The 13,994-nt window shown below is 45.9% G+C and overlaps 1 protein-coding gene and 2 long non-coding RNA genes across 5 annotated transcripts; all 3 read right to left on the minus strand.

Annotated features, from left to right (window-relative positions):
* Positions 1-174: 174 nt before the first annotated feature.
* LOC311148851 lies at positions 175-2,237 on the minus strand. Of its 2 annotated transcripts, XR_014614957.1 has the most exons (4): positions 2,026-2,237; positions 1,409-1,473; positions 535-606; positions 175-219 (listed from the first exon to the last, which is right to left on the minus strand). It is a non-coding gene; the product is annotated as an uncharacterized lncRNA (long non-coding RNA). The 2 variants fall into 2 exon arrangements; XR_014614958.1 differs by lacking the exons at positions 1,409-1,473; positions 2,026-2,237 and adding an exon at positions 1,099-1,270.
* A 680-nt stretch (positions 2,238-2,917) lies between these two features.
* LOC311148864 lies at positions 2,918-4,226 on the minus strand. Of its 2 annotated transcripts, none has more exons than XR_014614960.1 (3): positions 4,061-4,226; positions 3,497-3,568; positions 2,918-2,964 (listed from the first exon to the last, which is right to left on the minus strand). It is a non-coding gene; the product is annotated as an uncharacterized lncRNA (long non-coding RNA). The 2 variants fall into 2 exon arrangements; XR_014614961.1 differs by lacking the exon at positions 2,918-2,964 and adding an exon at positions 3,159-3,203.
* A 785-nt stretch (positions 4,227-5,011) lies between these two features.
* LOC311149034 (uncharacterized protein) lies at positions 5,012-7,364 on the minus strand. Its single transcript, XM_084186132.1, has 5 exons — positions 7,142-7,364; positions 6,990-7,040; positions 6,819-6,890; positions 5,886-5,950; positions 5,012-5,083 (listed from the first exon to the last, which is right to left on the minus strand). The coding sequence occupies exons 1-5, from the start codon at positions 7,359-7,361 to the stop codon at positions 5,054-5,056; spliced, it is 438 nt and encodes a 145-aa protein (XP_084042258.1). The 5' UTR covers positions 7,362-7,364; the 3' UTR covers positions 5,012-5,053.
* Between the last annotated feature and the right edge of the window lie 6,630 nt (positions 7,365-13,994).

A 13,994-nucleotide genomic window follows, 5' to 3' on the forward strand; every position in this document is an offset into this window, starting at 1 on the left:
AGAGAAATCTGAGAGAGAGAGAGAGAGAGAGAGAGAGAGAGATGTTGATTCAACGTCATCACATAAAAACAAAATTGGGTGGAAAGAAGGGTGATTCAACCAGTTTGTGCCCAGTGGGTAGTGGGTCTTATATGACACAGCAATTCATAATGCTGCACCCCTCCTATTTCTTACCTTTGCACTGCTGCGTCTGAGCATCAGCTGAAAAGATGGATAAATCTGCGGAGAGAGGTGGGAAAGAGGAGAGATAGATAAACATACTGAAGGAATTCATGCTCACTTCACATTCTGAACTTTAAGCATTGAGCTCTTCTTCTCCTTATCCACTAGTGGTCTTTCTTCTTAGTCTCTCTCTTCTTAGTCTCTCTCTCTCTCTCTCTCTCTCTCGCTCTCTCTCTCTCTCTCTCTCTCTCTCTCTTTCTCGCTCTCTCTCTCTCTCTCTCTCGCTCTCTCTCTCGTCCTTTTTATCTTTGCACTGTGTCATCAAATACTTTGTGAAAAGTCTGTCCCTCTCTATCCCCCTTCATGTTTTACCTTTGCATTTTGCTGACTGTTGATCATGCGGGTCCTTGCTCTTTAGCCCTGATGCAGTGAAAATAGAGTAATCTAAGGACAGAAAATGAATATATATGAATGGAGATTTGATAGGACAATAACACACAGCAGTAAAAGTAGAGTTAAGTCCTATAGGCTGTTTCAATGCACCAGAGGAGTAGTCACACATAACTCAGTACCTTAGTGAGATACACTGCTGTTACTTAAATGTAATACAGTTTTATTAGCCTCCCCATGGGGATTAAGATGGCATCGTCTGAGTACAACGTGATGCTAAACCACCCTGAAGGATGCAAAGCAGAAACATATGTGTACGCTATCCCTCATGCAGTGAAAAAGACAAAAACAAAAACAAAAAAAATGACGTCAGCTTTATGCGACATCTTTTTGAGTGCGGACCATCACACTTTATTGCTTATTTGAATTTAAGGGTTTTACGCACCAACCTAACTTTAGGGAGAGCGCGATGGTGCTCTTTGCTTTTAAACCACAGAGAATGAAATGTTTTGTGTTTGAGTCCCTTGTCACTTTGCCTGGTCCTACCTTTACATTGTGGTTGTCTGGTCTGTTTGCCTGTCAATTCCGGATTCTTTACCCTGTCCAGGTGTTCCTGTAAGGCCTTCTCATTCCTCAGCCTGCGCTGCTCTTCTTTAGACAGCACCTCCTCCTCCTTTCTCTTTCCCTCTATCTCTTTGGCCTGGTCTTTATCTCTCCTATCCTTCCGACAAGGCCAAATTCTCTCCTCTTCTGCCATCCTCTCAAATTTGTCCATAAGGAGCTCTGCATCTGTCTTTGGCGCTGTTACTTTGTCATTCCCATCTTTCTTTTGGACACTCTCACTTTTATTACTCACTTTGACCTGCAGAACCTGGGGGACCTTGGCCACGCCTTGACTGCTCGTGGAAAACACAGAGAAATCTGAGAGAGAGAGAGAGAGAGAGAGAGAGAGAGAGAGAGAGAGAGAGAGAGAGAGAGAGAGATGTTGATTCAACGTCATCACATAAAAACAAAATTGGGTGGAAAGAAGGGTGATTCAACCAGTTTGTGCCCAGTGGGTAGTGGGTCTTATATGACACAGCAATTCATAATGCTGCACCCCTCCTATTTCTTACCTTTGCACTGCTGCGTCTGAGCATCAGCTGAAAAGATGGATAAATCTGCGGAGAGAGGTGGGAAAGAGGAGAGATAGATAAACATACTGAAGGAATTCATGCTCACTTCACATTCTGAACTTTAAGCATTGAGCTCTTCTTCTCCTTATCCACTAGTGGTCTTTCTTCTTAGTCTCTCTCTTCTTAGTCTCTCTCTCTCTCTCTCTCTCTCTCGCTCTCTCTCTCTCTCTCTCTCTCTCTCTTTCTCTCTCTCTCTCTCTCTCTCTCTCGCTCTCTCTCTCGTCCTTTTTATCTTTGCACTGTGTCATCAAATACTTTGTGAAAAGTCTGTCCCTCTCTATCCCCCTTCATGTTTTACCTTTGCATTTTGCTGACTGTTGATCATGCGGGTCCTTGCTCTTTAGCCCTGATGCAGTGAAAATAGAGTAATCTAAGGACAGAAAAGGAATATATATGAATGGAGATTTGATAGGACAATAACACACAGCAGTAAAAGTAGAGTTAAGTCCTATAGGCTGTTTCAATGCACCAGAGGAGTAGTCACACATAACTCAGTACCTTAGTGAGATACACTGCTGTTACTTAAATGTAATACAGTTTTATTAGCCTCCCCATGGGGATTAAGATGGCATCGTCTGAGTACAACGTGATGCTAAACCACCCTGAAGGATGCAAAGCAGAAACATATGTGTACGCTATCCCTCATGCAGTGAAAAAGACAAAAACAAAAACAAAAAAAATGACGTCAGCTTTATGCGACATCTTTTTGAGTGCGGACCATCACACTTTATTGCTTATTTGAATTTAAGGGTTTTACGCACCAACCTAACTTTAGGGAGAGCGCGATGGTGCTCTTTGCTTTTAAACCACAGAGAATGAAATGTTTTGTGTTTGAGTCCCTTGTCACTTTGCCTGGTCCTACCTTTACATTGTGGTTGTCTGGTCTGTATGCCTGTCAATTCCGGATTCTTTACCCTGTCCAGGTGTTCCTGTAAGGCCTTCTCATTCCTCAGCCTGCGCTGCTCTTCTTTAGACAGCACCTCCTCCTCCTTTCTCTTTCCCTCTATCTCTTTGGCCTGGTCTTTATCTCTCCTATCCTTCCGACAAGGCCAAATTCTCTCCTCTTCTGCCATCCTCTCAAATTTGTTCATAAGGAGCTCTGCATCTGTCTTTGGCGCTGTTACTTTGTCATTCCCATCTTTCTTTTGGACACTCTCACTTTTATTACTCACTTTGACCTATAGAACCTGGGGGACCTTGGCCACGCCTTGACTGCTCGTGGAAAACACAGAGAAATCTGAGAGAGAGAGAGAGAGAGAGAGAGAGAGAGAGAGAGAGAGAGAGAGAGAGAGAGAGAGATGTTGATTCAACGTCATCACATAAAAACAAAATTGGGTGGAAAGAAGGGTGATTCAACCAGTTTGTGCCCAGTGGGTAGTGGGTCTTATATGACACAGCAATTCATAATGCTGCACCCCTCCTATTTCTTACCTTTGCACTGCTGCGTCTGAGCATCAGCTGAAAAGATGGATAAATCTGCGGAGAGAGGTGGGAAAGAGGAGAGATAGATAAACATACTGAAGGAATTCATGCTCACTTCACATTCTGAACTTTAAGCATTGAGCTCTTCTTCTCCTTATCCACTAGTGGTCTTTCTTCTTAGTCTCTCTCTTCTTAGTCTCTCTCTCTCTCTCTCTCTCTCTCGCTCTCTCTCTCTCTCTCTCTCTCTCTCTCTCTCTCGCTCTCTCTCTCGTCCTTTTTATCTTTGCACTGTGTCATCAAATACTTTGTGAAAAGTCTGTCCCTCTCTATCCCCCTTCATGTTTTACCTTTGCATTTTGCTGACTGTTGATCATGCGGGTCCTTGCTCTTTAGCCCTGATGCAGTGAAAATAGAGTAATCTAAGGACAGAAAATGAATATATATGAATGGAGATTTGATAGGACAATAACACACAGCAGTAAAAGTAGAGTTAATTCCTATAGGCTGTTTCAATGCAACAGAGGAGTAGTCACACATAACTCAGTACCTTAGTGAGATACACTGCTGTTACTTAAATGTAATACAGTTTTATTAGCCTCCCCATGGGGATTAAGATGGCATCGTCTGAGTACAACGTGATGCTAAACCACCCTGAAGGATGCAAAGCAGAAACATATGTGTACGCTATCCCTCATGCAGTGAAAAAGACAAAAACAAAAACAAAAAAAATGACGTCAGCTTTATGCGACATCTTTTTGAGTGCGGACCATCACACTTTATTGCTTATTTGAATTTAAGGGTTTTACGCACCAACCTAACTTTAGGGAGAGCGCGATGGTGCTCTTTGCTTTTAAACCACAGAGAATTAAATGTTTTGTGTTTGAGTCCCTTGTCACTTTGCCTGGTCCTACCTTTACATTGTGGTTGTCTGGTCTGTTTGCCTGTCAATTCCGGATTCTTTACCCTGTCCAGGTGTTCCTGTAAGGCCTTCTCATTCCTCAGCCTGCGCTGCTCTTCTTTAGACAGCACCTCCTCCTCCTTTCTCTTTCCCTCTATCTCTTTGGCCTGGTCTTTATCTCTCCTATCCTTCCGACAAGGCCACATTCTCTCCTCTTCTGCCATCCTCTCAAATTTGTCCATAAGGAGCTCTGCATCTGTCTTTGGCGCTGTTACTTTGTCATTCCCATCTTTCTTTTGGACACTCTCACTTTTATTACTCACTTTGACCTGCAGAACATGGGGGACCTTGGCCACGCCTTGACTGCTCGTGGAAAACACAGAGAAATCTGAGAGAGAGAGAGAGAGAGAGAGAGAGAGAGAGAGAGAGAGAGAGAGAGAGAGAGAGAGAGAGATGTTGATTCAACGTCATCACATAAAAACAAAATTGGGTGGAAAGAAGGGTGATTCAACCAGTTTGTGCCCAGTGGGTAGTGGGTCTTATATGACACAGCAATTCATAATGCTGCACCCCTCCTATTTCTTACCTTTGCACTGCTGCGTCTGAGCATCAGCTGAAAAGATGGATAAATCTGCGGAGAGAGGTGGGAAAGAGGAGAGATAGATAAACATACTGAAGGAATTCATGCTCACTTCACATTCTGAACTTTAAGCATTGAGCTCTTCTTCTCCTTATCCACTAGTGGTCTTTCTTCTTAGTCTCTCTCTTCTTAGTCTCTCTCTCTCTCTCTCTCTCTCTCTCTCTCTCTCTCTCGCTCTCTCTCTCTCTCTCTCTCTCTCTCTCTCTCTCTCTTTCTCTCTCTCTCTCTCTCTCTCGCTCTCTCTCTCGTCCTTTTTATCTTTGCACTGTGTCATCAAATACTTTGTGAAAAGTCTGTCCCTCTCTATCCCCCTTCATGTTTTACCTTTGCATTTTGCTGACTGTTGATCATGCAGGTCCTTGCTCTTTAGCCCTGATGCAGTGAAAATAGAGTAATCTAAGGACAGAAAAGCAATATATATGAATGGAGATTTGATAGGACAATAACACACAGCAGTAAAAGTAGAGTTAAGTCCTATAGGCTGTTTCAATGCACCAGAGGAGTAGTCACACATAACTCAGTACCTTAGTGAGATACACTGCTGTTACTTAAATGTAATACAGTTTTATTAGCCTCCCCATGGGGATTAAGATGGCATCGTCTGAGTACAACGTGATGCTAAACCACCCTGAAGGATGCAAAGCAGAAACATATGTGTACGCTATCCCTCATGCAGTGAAAAAGACAAAAACAAAAACAAAAAAAATGACGTCAGCTTTATGCGACATCTTTTTGAGTGCGGACCATCACACTTTATTGCTTATTTGAATTTAAGGGTTTTACGCACCAACCTAACTTTAGGGAGAGCGCGATGGTGCTCTTTGCTTTTAAACCACAGAGAATGAAATGTTTTGTGTTTGAGTCCCTTGTCACTTTGCCTGGTCCTACCTTTACATTGTGGTTGTCTGGTCTGTTTGCCTGTCATTTCCGGATTCTTTACCCTGTCCAGGTGTTCCTGTAAGGCCTTCTCATTCCTCAGCCTGCGCTGCTCTTCTTTAGACAGCACCTCCTCCTCCTTTCTCTTTCCCTCTATCTCTTTGGCCTGGTCTTTATCTCTCCTATTCTTCCGACAAGGCCAAATTCTCTCCTCTTCTGCCATCCTCTCAAATTTGTCCATAAGGAGCTCTGCATCTGTCTTTGGCGCTGTTACTTTGTCATTCCCATCTTTCTTTTGGACACTCTCACTTTTATTACTCACTTTGACCTGCAGAACCTGGGGGACCTTGGCCACGCCTTGACTGCTCGTGGAAAACACAGAGAAATCTGAGAGAGAGAGAGAGAGAGAGAGAGAGAGAGAGAGAGAGAGAGAGAGAGAGAGATGTTGATTCAACGTCATCACATAAAAACAAAATTGGGTGGAAAGAAGGGTGATTCAACCAGAAAACTCCACTGATATCAGACAGCTAAATGCGTCGTTAGATTTTTTTTTGCCCTTCCGCGTCACTTTCTACACAGAAGACATCCGCTAAACATAGAATCAAGCTGTTTATCTGTCTCTCTGTGACTGACGATAACTTCGGCAGGAAGTTGACTACAAATACAAAGTTGCCAATATCTTTGCAATTCAACAAGCGAAGGATAAAAATATGCTTCAACTGAAAACCGAGATGACTGCATTAGAAAAAAAATCCAGTTGGCTGTATAGGCCTATATTTCAATCATATTGAAATCAATTTCATGTTCAGTCAATTTACTTCTATTTGTAGGCTACACTGTCTGTAATTTTTACCTCAATATATTTCATGATGTGTAACAACATGTGCGCACTGATGGGCCAAATGAATCTGTGATTTAGTGCATTATTATAAGGTAAGCATTAGAATAAGCCGCCTCAATATTTGCAGCCATAAGGTGGTAATGGCTCTCTAGGAGCTGATCCGTCATCAGTATTGTGGAATAATTATAATGTTAAGGTAAGATTTAAATGGAGAAATCTGATCAGAGAGCAGCCCTGCCTTTCTTTCGATCAGTATCGAGACTTACTCCAATGACGCACTTAGTGAACGTTCTCTCTGCGTGGTGTTTTGGGAAACGCATGTGACATCTTCGGCCATTATAAAAACGATGCATCGTTAAAACACTAGTAAGCTTAAGTTCCATCGCTATCAGGAAACCGGGCCCTGGTCTTTACCTTTGCACTTTGCTGGCTGGTCCTTCTGAGGGTTCAGAGTCTTTGACTCAGTTGCAGTAACCATGGAGACATCTGACAAGACAAAGGAAAATTGAGGATGTTAATACCACACTCCATGTGTGCAGTTGTATAACACTTTCAATGTACAAAAGAACTGTAAACTAAGATGACCTTTGCACTGGGTCTGTTTGACCTCAGCACCAGCTGAGAAGATGGAGGAATCTGGGAGAGAGGGAGTTGGGAAACAGACAGTATAAGTTAAGGTGTTGAAGCTAACCTCACATATCACACTTTATTCTCTGTCTATTCCCTCTCCTTTTTACCTTTGACCTCCAGCTCTCTCATTTGTTTCTCCATGTGTGTCATATTTTCTTCTGCACTTAGTCTCTTTTCTTTCAGGAGCTCTCTCCTGTCTCCTTCCCTTGCTTCCTTCACACACTTATTTTCATCTTCCTTTCTCTCTTCCCCGTCTCTTCTTTTTCTATCGCTCAGGGTCTCCGTTAGCCTGGCTTGCTTTTTCAGCATCTGTTGTTCTTCTCCCATCTTTCTCTTTGCTTCTTCCACCGTTCTCTTTGCTTCTTCCACCTTTCTCTTTGCTTCTTCTATCGTTCTCTTTGCTTCTTCCACCTTTCTCTTTGCTTCTTCTATCATTCTCTTTGCTTCTTCCACCTTTCTCTTTGCTTCTTCCATCTTTCTCTTTGCTTCTTCCACCTTTCTATTTGCTTCTTCCACCTTTCTCTTTGCCTTCCTCTCTGCTTTCATCCATTCATCTTCCTTTCGGTTTTCTTCTTCCTTCCAGTAAAACTCTTTCCATTCCTCCACTCTCTTCTTTTCAGGTATCTCCCACTTGTCTCTCTCCTCCTGTCTTTTCTTCTGGAGCGCCATCTGTTTCTCTACCTTTTGCCTCTCAGATTTCTCCATGAACCTCCTCCTTTCCTCCTCCATCTCTCTCTCCCTTTCCCTCATTCTAATATCCATCAACAGCAACTCTTCATCCTTCATCTGATTTATTTTTGCATGCTCCTTCTTCTCCTGCCTCTTCATCCTCTCAAGTCTGTCCCTCTCCACTTCTTTCAACACCATCTCTCTATTCATCTCCAGAGACTGTCTCTCTATCCATCTCATCTCCCCCATATAGGCCAATTGCTTCAGCAGGCCCACCTCCTTCCTTAGCAGGCCCACCTCAACATGCAAGTCGCCCTGACCAATACTGTGCACTTCCAATACGAATGAGCTCTAAAAGAGAGTTCCTAAATGTTAGCAACCTACAGGATGCTGCTAATGGAAAACAAATCCTTAAACAACCTAAAGACAGCATCGGCATCAAAAGAAATTAAGCAAATCACTTTTAACAGTTCCACATTAATTTTTTACCCAATTGCCAAAGATTCATTTGACCTTAACGTAAATTCCAAATTGACAGAATTTACATTTACAGTGGGGGAAAAAAGTATTTAGTCAGCCACCAATTGTGCAAGTTCTCCCACTTAAAAAGATGAGAGAGGCCTGTAATTTTCATCATAGGTACACGTCAACTATGACAGAGAAATTGAGAAAAAAAATTCTAGAAAATCACATTGTAGGATTTTTAATGAATTTATTTGCAAATTATGGTGGAAAATAAGTATTTGGTCACCTACAAACAAGCAAGATTTCTGGCTCTCACAGACCTGTAACTTCTTCTTTAAGAGGCTCCTCTGTCCTCCACTCGTTACCTGTATTAATGGCACCTGTTTGAACTTGTTATCAGTATAAAAGACACCTGTCCACAACCTCAAACAGTCACACTCCAACTCCACTATGGCCAAGACCAAAGAGCTGTCAAAGGACACCAGAAACAAAATTGTAGACCTGCACCAGGCTGGGAAGACTGAATCTGCAATAGGTAAGCAGCTTGGTTTGAAGAAATCAACTGTGGGAGCAATTATTAGGAAATGGAAGACATACAAGACCACTGATAATCTCCCTCGATCTGGGGCTCCACGCAAGATCTCACCCTGTGGGGTCAAAATGATCACAAGAACTGTGAGCAAAAATCCCAGAACCACACGGGGGGACATAGTGAATGACCTGCAGAGAGCTGGGACCAAAGTAACAAAGCCTACCATCAGTAACACACTACGCCGCCAGGGACTCAAATCCTGCAGTGCAAGACGTGTCCCCCTGCTTAAGCCAGTACATGTCCAGGCCCGTCTGAAGTTTGCTAGAGTGCATTTGGATGATCCAGAAGAGGATTGGGAGAATGTCATATGGTCAGATGAAACCAAAATATAACTTTTTGGTAAAAACTCAACTCGTCGTGTTTGGAGGACAAATAATGCTGAATTGCATCCAAAGAACACCTACTGTGAAGCATGGGGGTGGAAACATCATGCTTTGGGGCTGTTTTTCTGCAAAGGGACCAGGACGACTGATCCGTGTAAAGGAAAGAATGAATGGGGCCATGTATCGTGAGATTTTGAGTGAAAACCTCCTTCCATCAGCAAGTGCATTGAAGATGAAACGTGGCTCGGTCTTTCAGCATGACAATGATCCCAAACATACCGCCCGGGCAATGAAGGAGTGGCTTCGTAAGAAGCATTTCAAGGTCCTGGAGTGGCCTAGCCAGTCTCCAGATCTCAACCCCATAGAAAATCTTTGGAGGGAGTTGAAAGTCCGTGTTGCCCAGCGACAGCCCCAAAACATCACTGCTCTAGAGGAGCTCTGCATGGAGGAATGGGCCAAAATACCAGCAACAGTGTGTGAAAACCTTGTGAAGACTTACAGAAAACGTTTGACCTGTGTCATTGCCAACAAAGGGTATATAACAAAGTATTGAGAAACTTTTGTTATTGACCAAATACTTATTTTCCACCATAATTTGCAAATAAATTCATTAAAAATCCTACAATGTGATTTTCTGGATTTTTTTTCTAATTTTGTCTGTCATAGTTGACGTGTACCTATGATGAAAATTACAGGTCTCTCTCATCTTTCTAAGTGGGAGAACATGCACAATTGGTGGCTGACTAAATACTTTTTTCCCCCACTGTATGTGAAAAGTACTGACAATTTTCCCTGCAGATTGTCAATTGAATGTGTATTTTACTTCTCTGTCTCTGTGCAGACTTATAAAACCCTTCTGTAAACTACTCTCATAGAAATATAATGACTAGAATGGACATAGCCCCTCAGACCCCGGCAATTTGACTGCATCCTCTCACAGTTAACCTCAAAATGGCTAGCATGACATTGTTATACACAATTGCCATGTTTACGGTGCGCGTCGCCAGCTCGGCCCGGCCCGTTCCTGCTCCCCGCACCAAGTCAGTGGTGCGCTTCGTCAGCCCGGTCCGGCCCGTTCCTGCTCCCCGCACCAAGCCAGTAGTGTGCGTCGTCAGTACGGCACGGCCCGTGCCTGTTCCACCGGTGCCTGGTTCGGCACGGGTCAGCTGCGTCACGCCGGAGCTAGAGCAATCCGCTCCACCAGTGTGCAGTCCAGCTCCGGTCAGCAGGGTCAGACCGGACCAGGGGTACTTTGGGGGGTTAGAGAGGGAGTGGGGATCATGCCCGGAGCCGGATCCGCCTCCAAGGCGGAGTGCCCACCCGGTCCCTCCCCTGTGGTGTTTGGTTGGCGCGGTCGGAGTCCGCGCCTTTGGGGGTGGGGGGGGTACTGTCAAGCCCTGGCTCTGGGGACTCTAGTATGTTGAGCCAGGGTGTGAGTTTTCATTTGTGTTTGTTCTGGTTTTGTATATCTATGTTGGCCAGGGTGGCTCCCAATCAGAGACGGCTGTAGCTCGTTGTCTCTGATTGGGAGTATAATATAATAATAATATGCCATTTAGCAGACGCTTTTATCCAAAGCGACTTACAGTCACGCGTGCATACATTTTTTGTGTATGGGTGGTCCCGGGGATCGAACCCACTACCTTGGCGTTACAAGCGCCGTGCTCTACCAGCTGAGCTACAGAGGACCACCAGGACCTCCAGGACCACCAGGAGTCATACTTAGGTAGCCGTTAGGCATTCATTTGGTGTGGTTTCTTGTTCCGTGTTGGTTTGTGAATGTAACCAGGGACGTCACGTTTTCGTTTTGTTTTTGTTCGTGTGATCATCAATTAATAAATATGTTCGCATTCCACGCTGCGCCTTCGTTCTCCTCTACTTCCCGCGGCTATGCATCCTGTGATTATAGTGACAGTATGTCCAATAAACATGACCTCCCAGTGTCCCTATAGCCATTCAAACTACTATTAAAGCCTTTTACCCTATGCGGTGCCTTTCATCAATGCCTACATTTCTAGTGCCTCTAACACATTATTTTGCATCTCACCATAAAACAGCCCTGTATCCAAACTAAACAAGCTGTGACCAACCAATTATGCAAACTTCTCTTTATACTATAGATTTTGATAGTAGATTCACCATAACTTTAGGAACAATTTAGAAACATTACTTACCAATATGATGACTTTCTCCAACTAACCTTCTCTCTGAATGTTCTCCCACCTAAGATTCTAGCCTAATGGCAAGAGGATTCTATCTTCTTATGACCCCATGATCCATTATGACATCACTCCAAGATGGCATTCTACTCATCCTCAATGCTTCACTATGTACAACTACAGACTCCCAGTTCATTGTAATGGGACTCTGACAAAGCTGTCATTGCTCACACAGCCACTACATAACAGAGATGTGTTGTGTTCCAATTAAACCAATGATGCTTTGTTAGTGAGATCATTGATTATACAGTACTGGCCATTGAAGACGTTGTTTTCTTGAATGATCTACTGCAGTGACTAACTAGCACATAGATTGATCTGCTTTGCAGCAATACATTTTGTGAGAAATGCATTCAATCCCTTTCAACGTCCAAACTTCATGGAATTAACAAAAGCATAATTTTACAATACAGAGAAACTGTTTATGACCTGCTTGACCTCAAACGAGAGTCCCGAGAAATAAGAAAAAAATGGCCTCACGCTAGGGAAGATTTACAAACCACCTCCAGGAGAGTCTAAAGACCTACTGCACCCAATGTACTAGTTACTTTTAGCAACGCAGCTGTATTTACAGTACACACACTAGCGTTGCTTTCAAATGTACTCGGTTGCACAACAACAGTCCGTGGGAAGCCAGAAGTTAAATACAATTCCATTTAAACTTAATGTGCCGGTGGGCAGGGCGGTTGGTCATTATGAGAGGGGTAATTTGAGACAAAATATCTAAAGGATAATATTATTGAACAGACTTTACAAACGTGGGTCTGTTGTAGACCCACTTCCTCTCGGCTTACCTCATTGTCACGATCGTCTGAAGGATTGGACCAATGCGCAGCGTTGCGAGTGAACATAATGACTTTAATATAAAGCAACCACGAAAAAACAACAAAAGACGATACGTGAAGTTCTAATACTGAATAAGACTAACAGCAACAAAGAAACAATAACCCACAAACCAAAGGTGAAAACACACAGAATATATATGGCTCCCAATCAGAGATAACGAGCCGACAGCTGAGACTCGTTACCTCCGATTGGGAGTCATTAACCAATCACAACTAGACACAAACAAAATGAAACTCACCCATCCCCAACACCACCAAATGAAATACACCCGAACACATGAAAATGAACAACCCTGGCTCAATTCTCAAAGTCCATAGAGCCAGAGTGTCACAGTACCCCCCCCTAAAGGTGCGAACTCCGGGCGCACCAACATCAGGACTAGGGGAGGGTCTGGGTGGGCGTCTGTCCATGGTGGCGGCTCTGGCCCCGGTCGTAATCCCCACCCCACCACAGTCACAACCTGCTTCGGTAGCCTCCCCCCAATGACCACCCTCCAACTAACCCCACCTGGACTAAGGGGCAACACCGGACTAAGGGGCAGCACCGGGATAAGGGGCAGCACCGGGCTAAGGGACAGCACCGGACTAAGGGGCTGCACCGGACTACGGGGCAGTACCGGACTAAAGGGCAGTACAGGACTAAGGGGCAGTACCGGACTACGGGGCAGCACCGGGCTAAGGGGCGGCACCGGACTCAGGGGCAGCACCGGACTAAGGGGCAGCACCGGGCTAAAGGGCAGCACCGGACTAAGGAGCAGCACCGGACTAAGGGGCAGTACCGGACTACGGGGCAGCACCGGGCTAAGGGGCGGCACCGGACTCAGGGGCAGCACCGGACTAAGGGGCATCACCTGACTAGATGGCGGATCCTGGCGGGACGGCTCTGGCGGATCCTGGCGGGACGGCTCTGGCGGATCCTGGCTGGACGGCTCTGGCGGATCCTGGCTGGACGGCTCTGGCGGATCCTGGCTGGACGGCTCTGGCGGATCCTGGCTGGACGGCTCTGGCGGATCCTGGCTGGACGGCTCTGGCGGATCCTGGCTGGACGGCTCTGGCGGATCCTGGCTGGACGGCTCTGGCGGATCCTGGCTAGACGGCTCTGGCGGCTCCTGGCTGGACGGCTCTGGCGGATCCTGGCTGGACGGCTCTGGCGGATCCTGGCTGGACGGCTCTGGCGGATCCTGGCTGGACGGCTCTGGCGGATCCTGGCTGGACGGCTCTGGCGGATCCTGGCTGGACGGCTCTGGCGGATCCTGGCTAGACGGCTCTGGCGGCTCCTGGCTGGACGGCTCTGGCGGATCCTGGCTGGACGGCTCTGGCGGATCCTGGCTAGACGGCTCTGGCGGATACAGGCTGGACGGCTCTGGCGGATCCCGGCCGGACGGCTCTGGCGGATCCTGGCTAGACGGCTCATGGCTGGCTGACGGATCTGGCTGCTCATGGCTGGCTGACGGATCTGGCTGCTCATGGCTGGCTGACGGATCTGGCTGCTCATGGCTGGCTGACGGATCTGGCTGCTCATGGCTGGCTGACGGATCCGGCTGCTCATGGCTGGCTGACGGGTCTGGCTGCTCATGGCTGGCTGACGGGTCTGGCTGCTCATGGCTGGCTGACGGATCTGGCTGCTCATGGCTGGCTGACGGATCTGGCTGCTCATGGCTGGCTGACGGATCTGGCTGCTCATGGCTGGCTGACGGATCTGGCTGCTCATGGCTGGCTGACGGATCTGGCTGCTCATGGCTGGCTGACGGATCTGGCTGCTCATGGCTGGCTGACGGATCTGGCTGCTCATGGCTGGCTGACGGATCTGGCTGCTCATGGCTGGCTGACGGGTCTGGCTGCTCATG

The sequence above is a fragment of the Coregonus lavaretus genome, assembly GCF_964263955.1.
Source record: "Coregonus lavaretus genome assembly, chromosome: 21".
Lineage (NCBI taxonomy): Eukaryota > Metazoa > Chordata > Actinopteri > Salmoniformes > Salmonidae > Coregonus > Coregonus lavaretus.

Coding starts and splice junctions, on each gene's coding strand:
- LOC311149034 (XM_084186132.1), bottom strand. CDS start 7,361: ATGGGAGAAGAACAACAGATGCTGAAAAAGCAAGCCAGGCTAACGGAG. Junction 7,041..7,141: donor GAGAGAGCTGGAGGTCAAAG/GTAAAAAGGAGA, acceptor CCTCTCTCCCAG/ATTCCTCCATCTTCTCAGCT. Junction 5,084..5,885: donor CCCAGGTTCTGCAGGTCAAA/GTGAGTAATAAA, acceptor TTCTGTCCTTAG/ATTACTCTATTTTCACTGCA.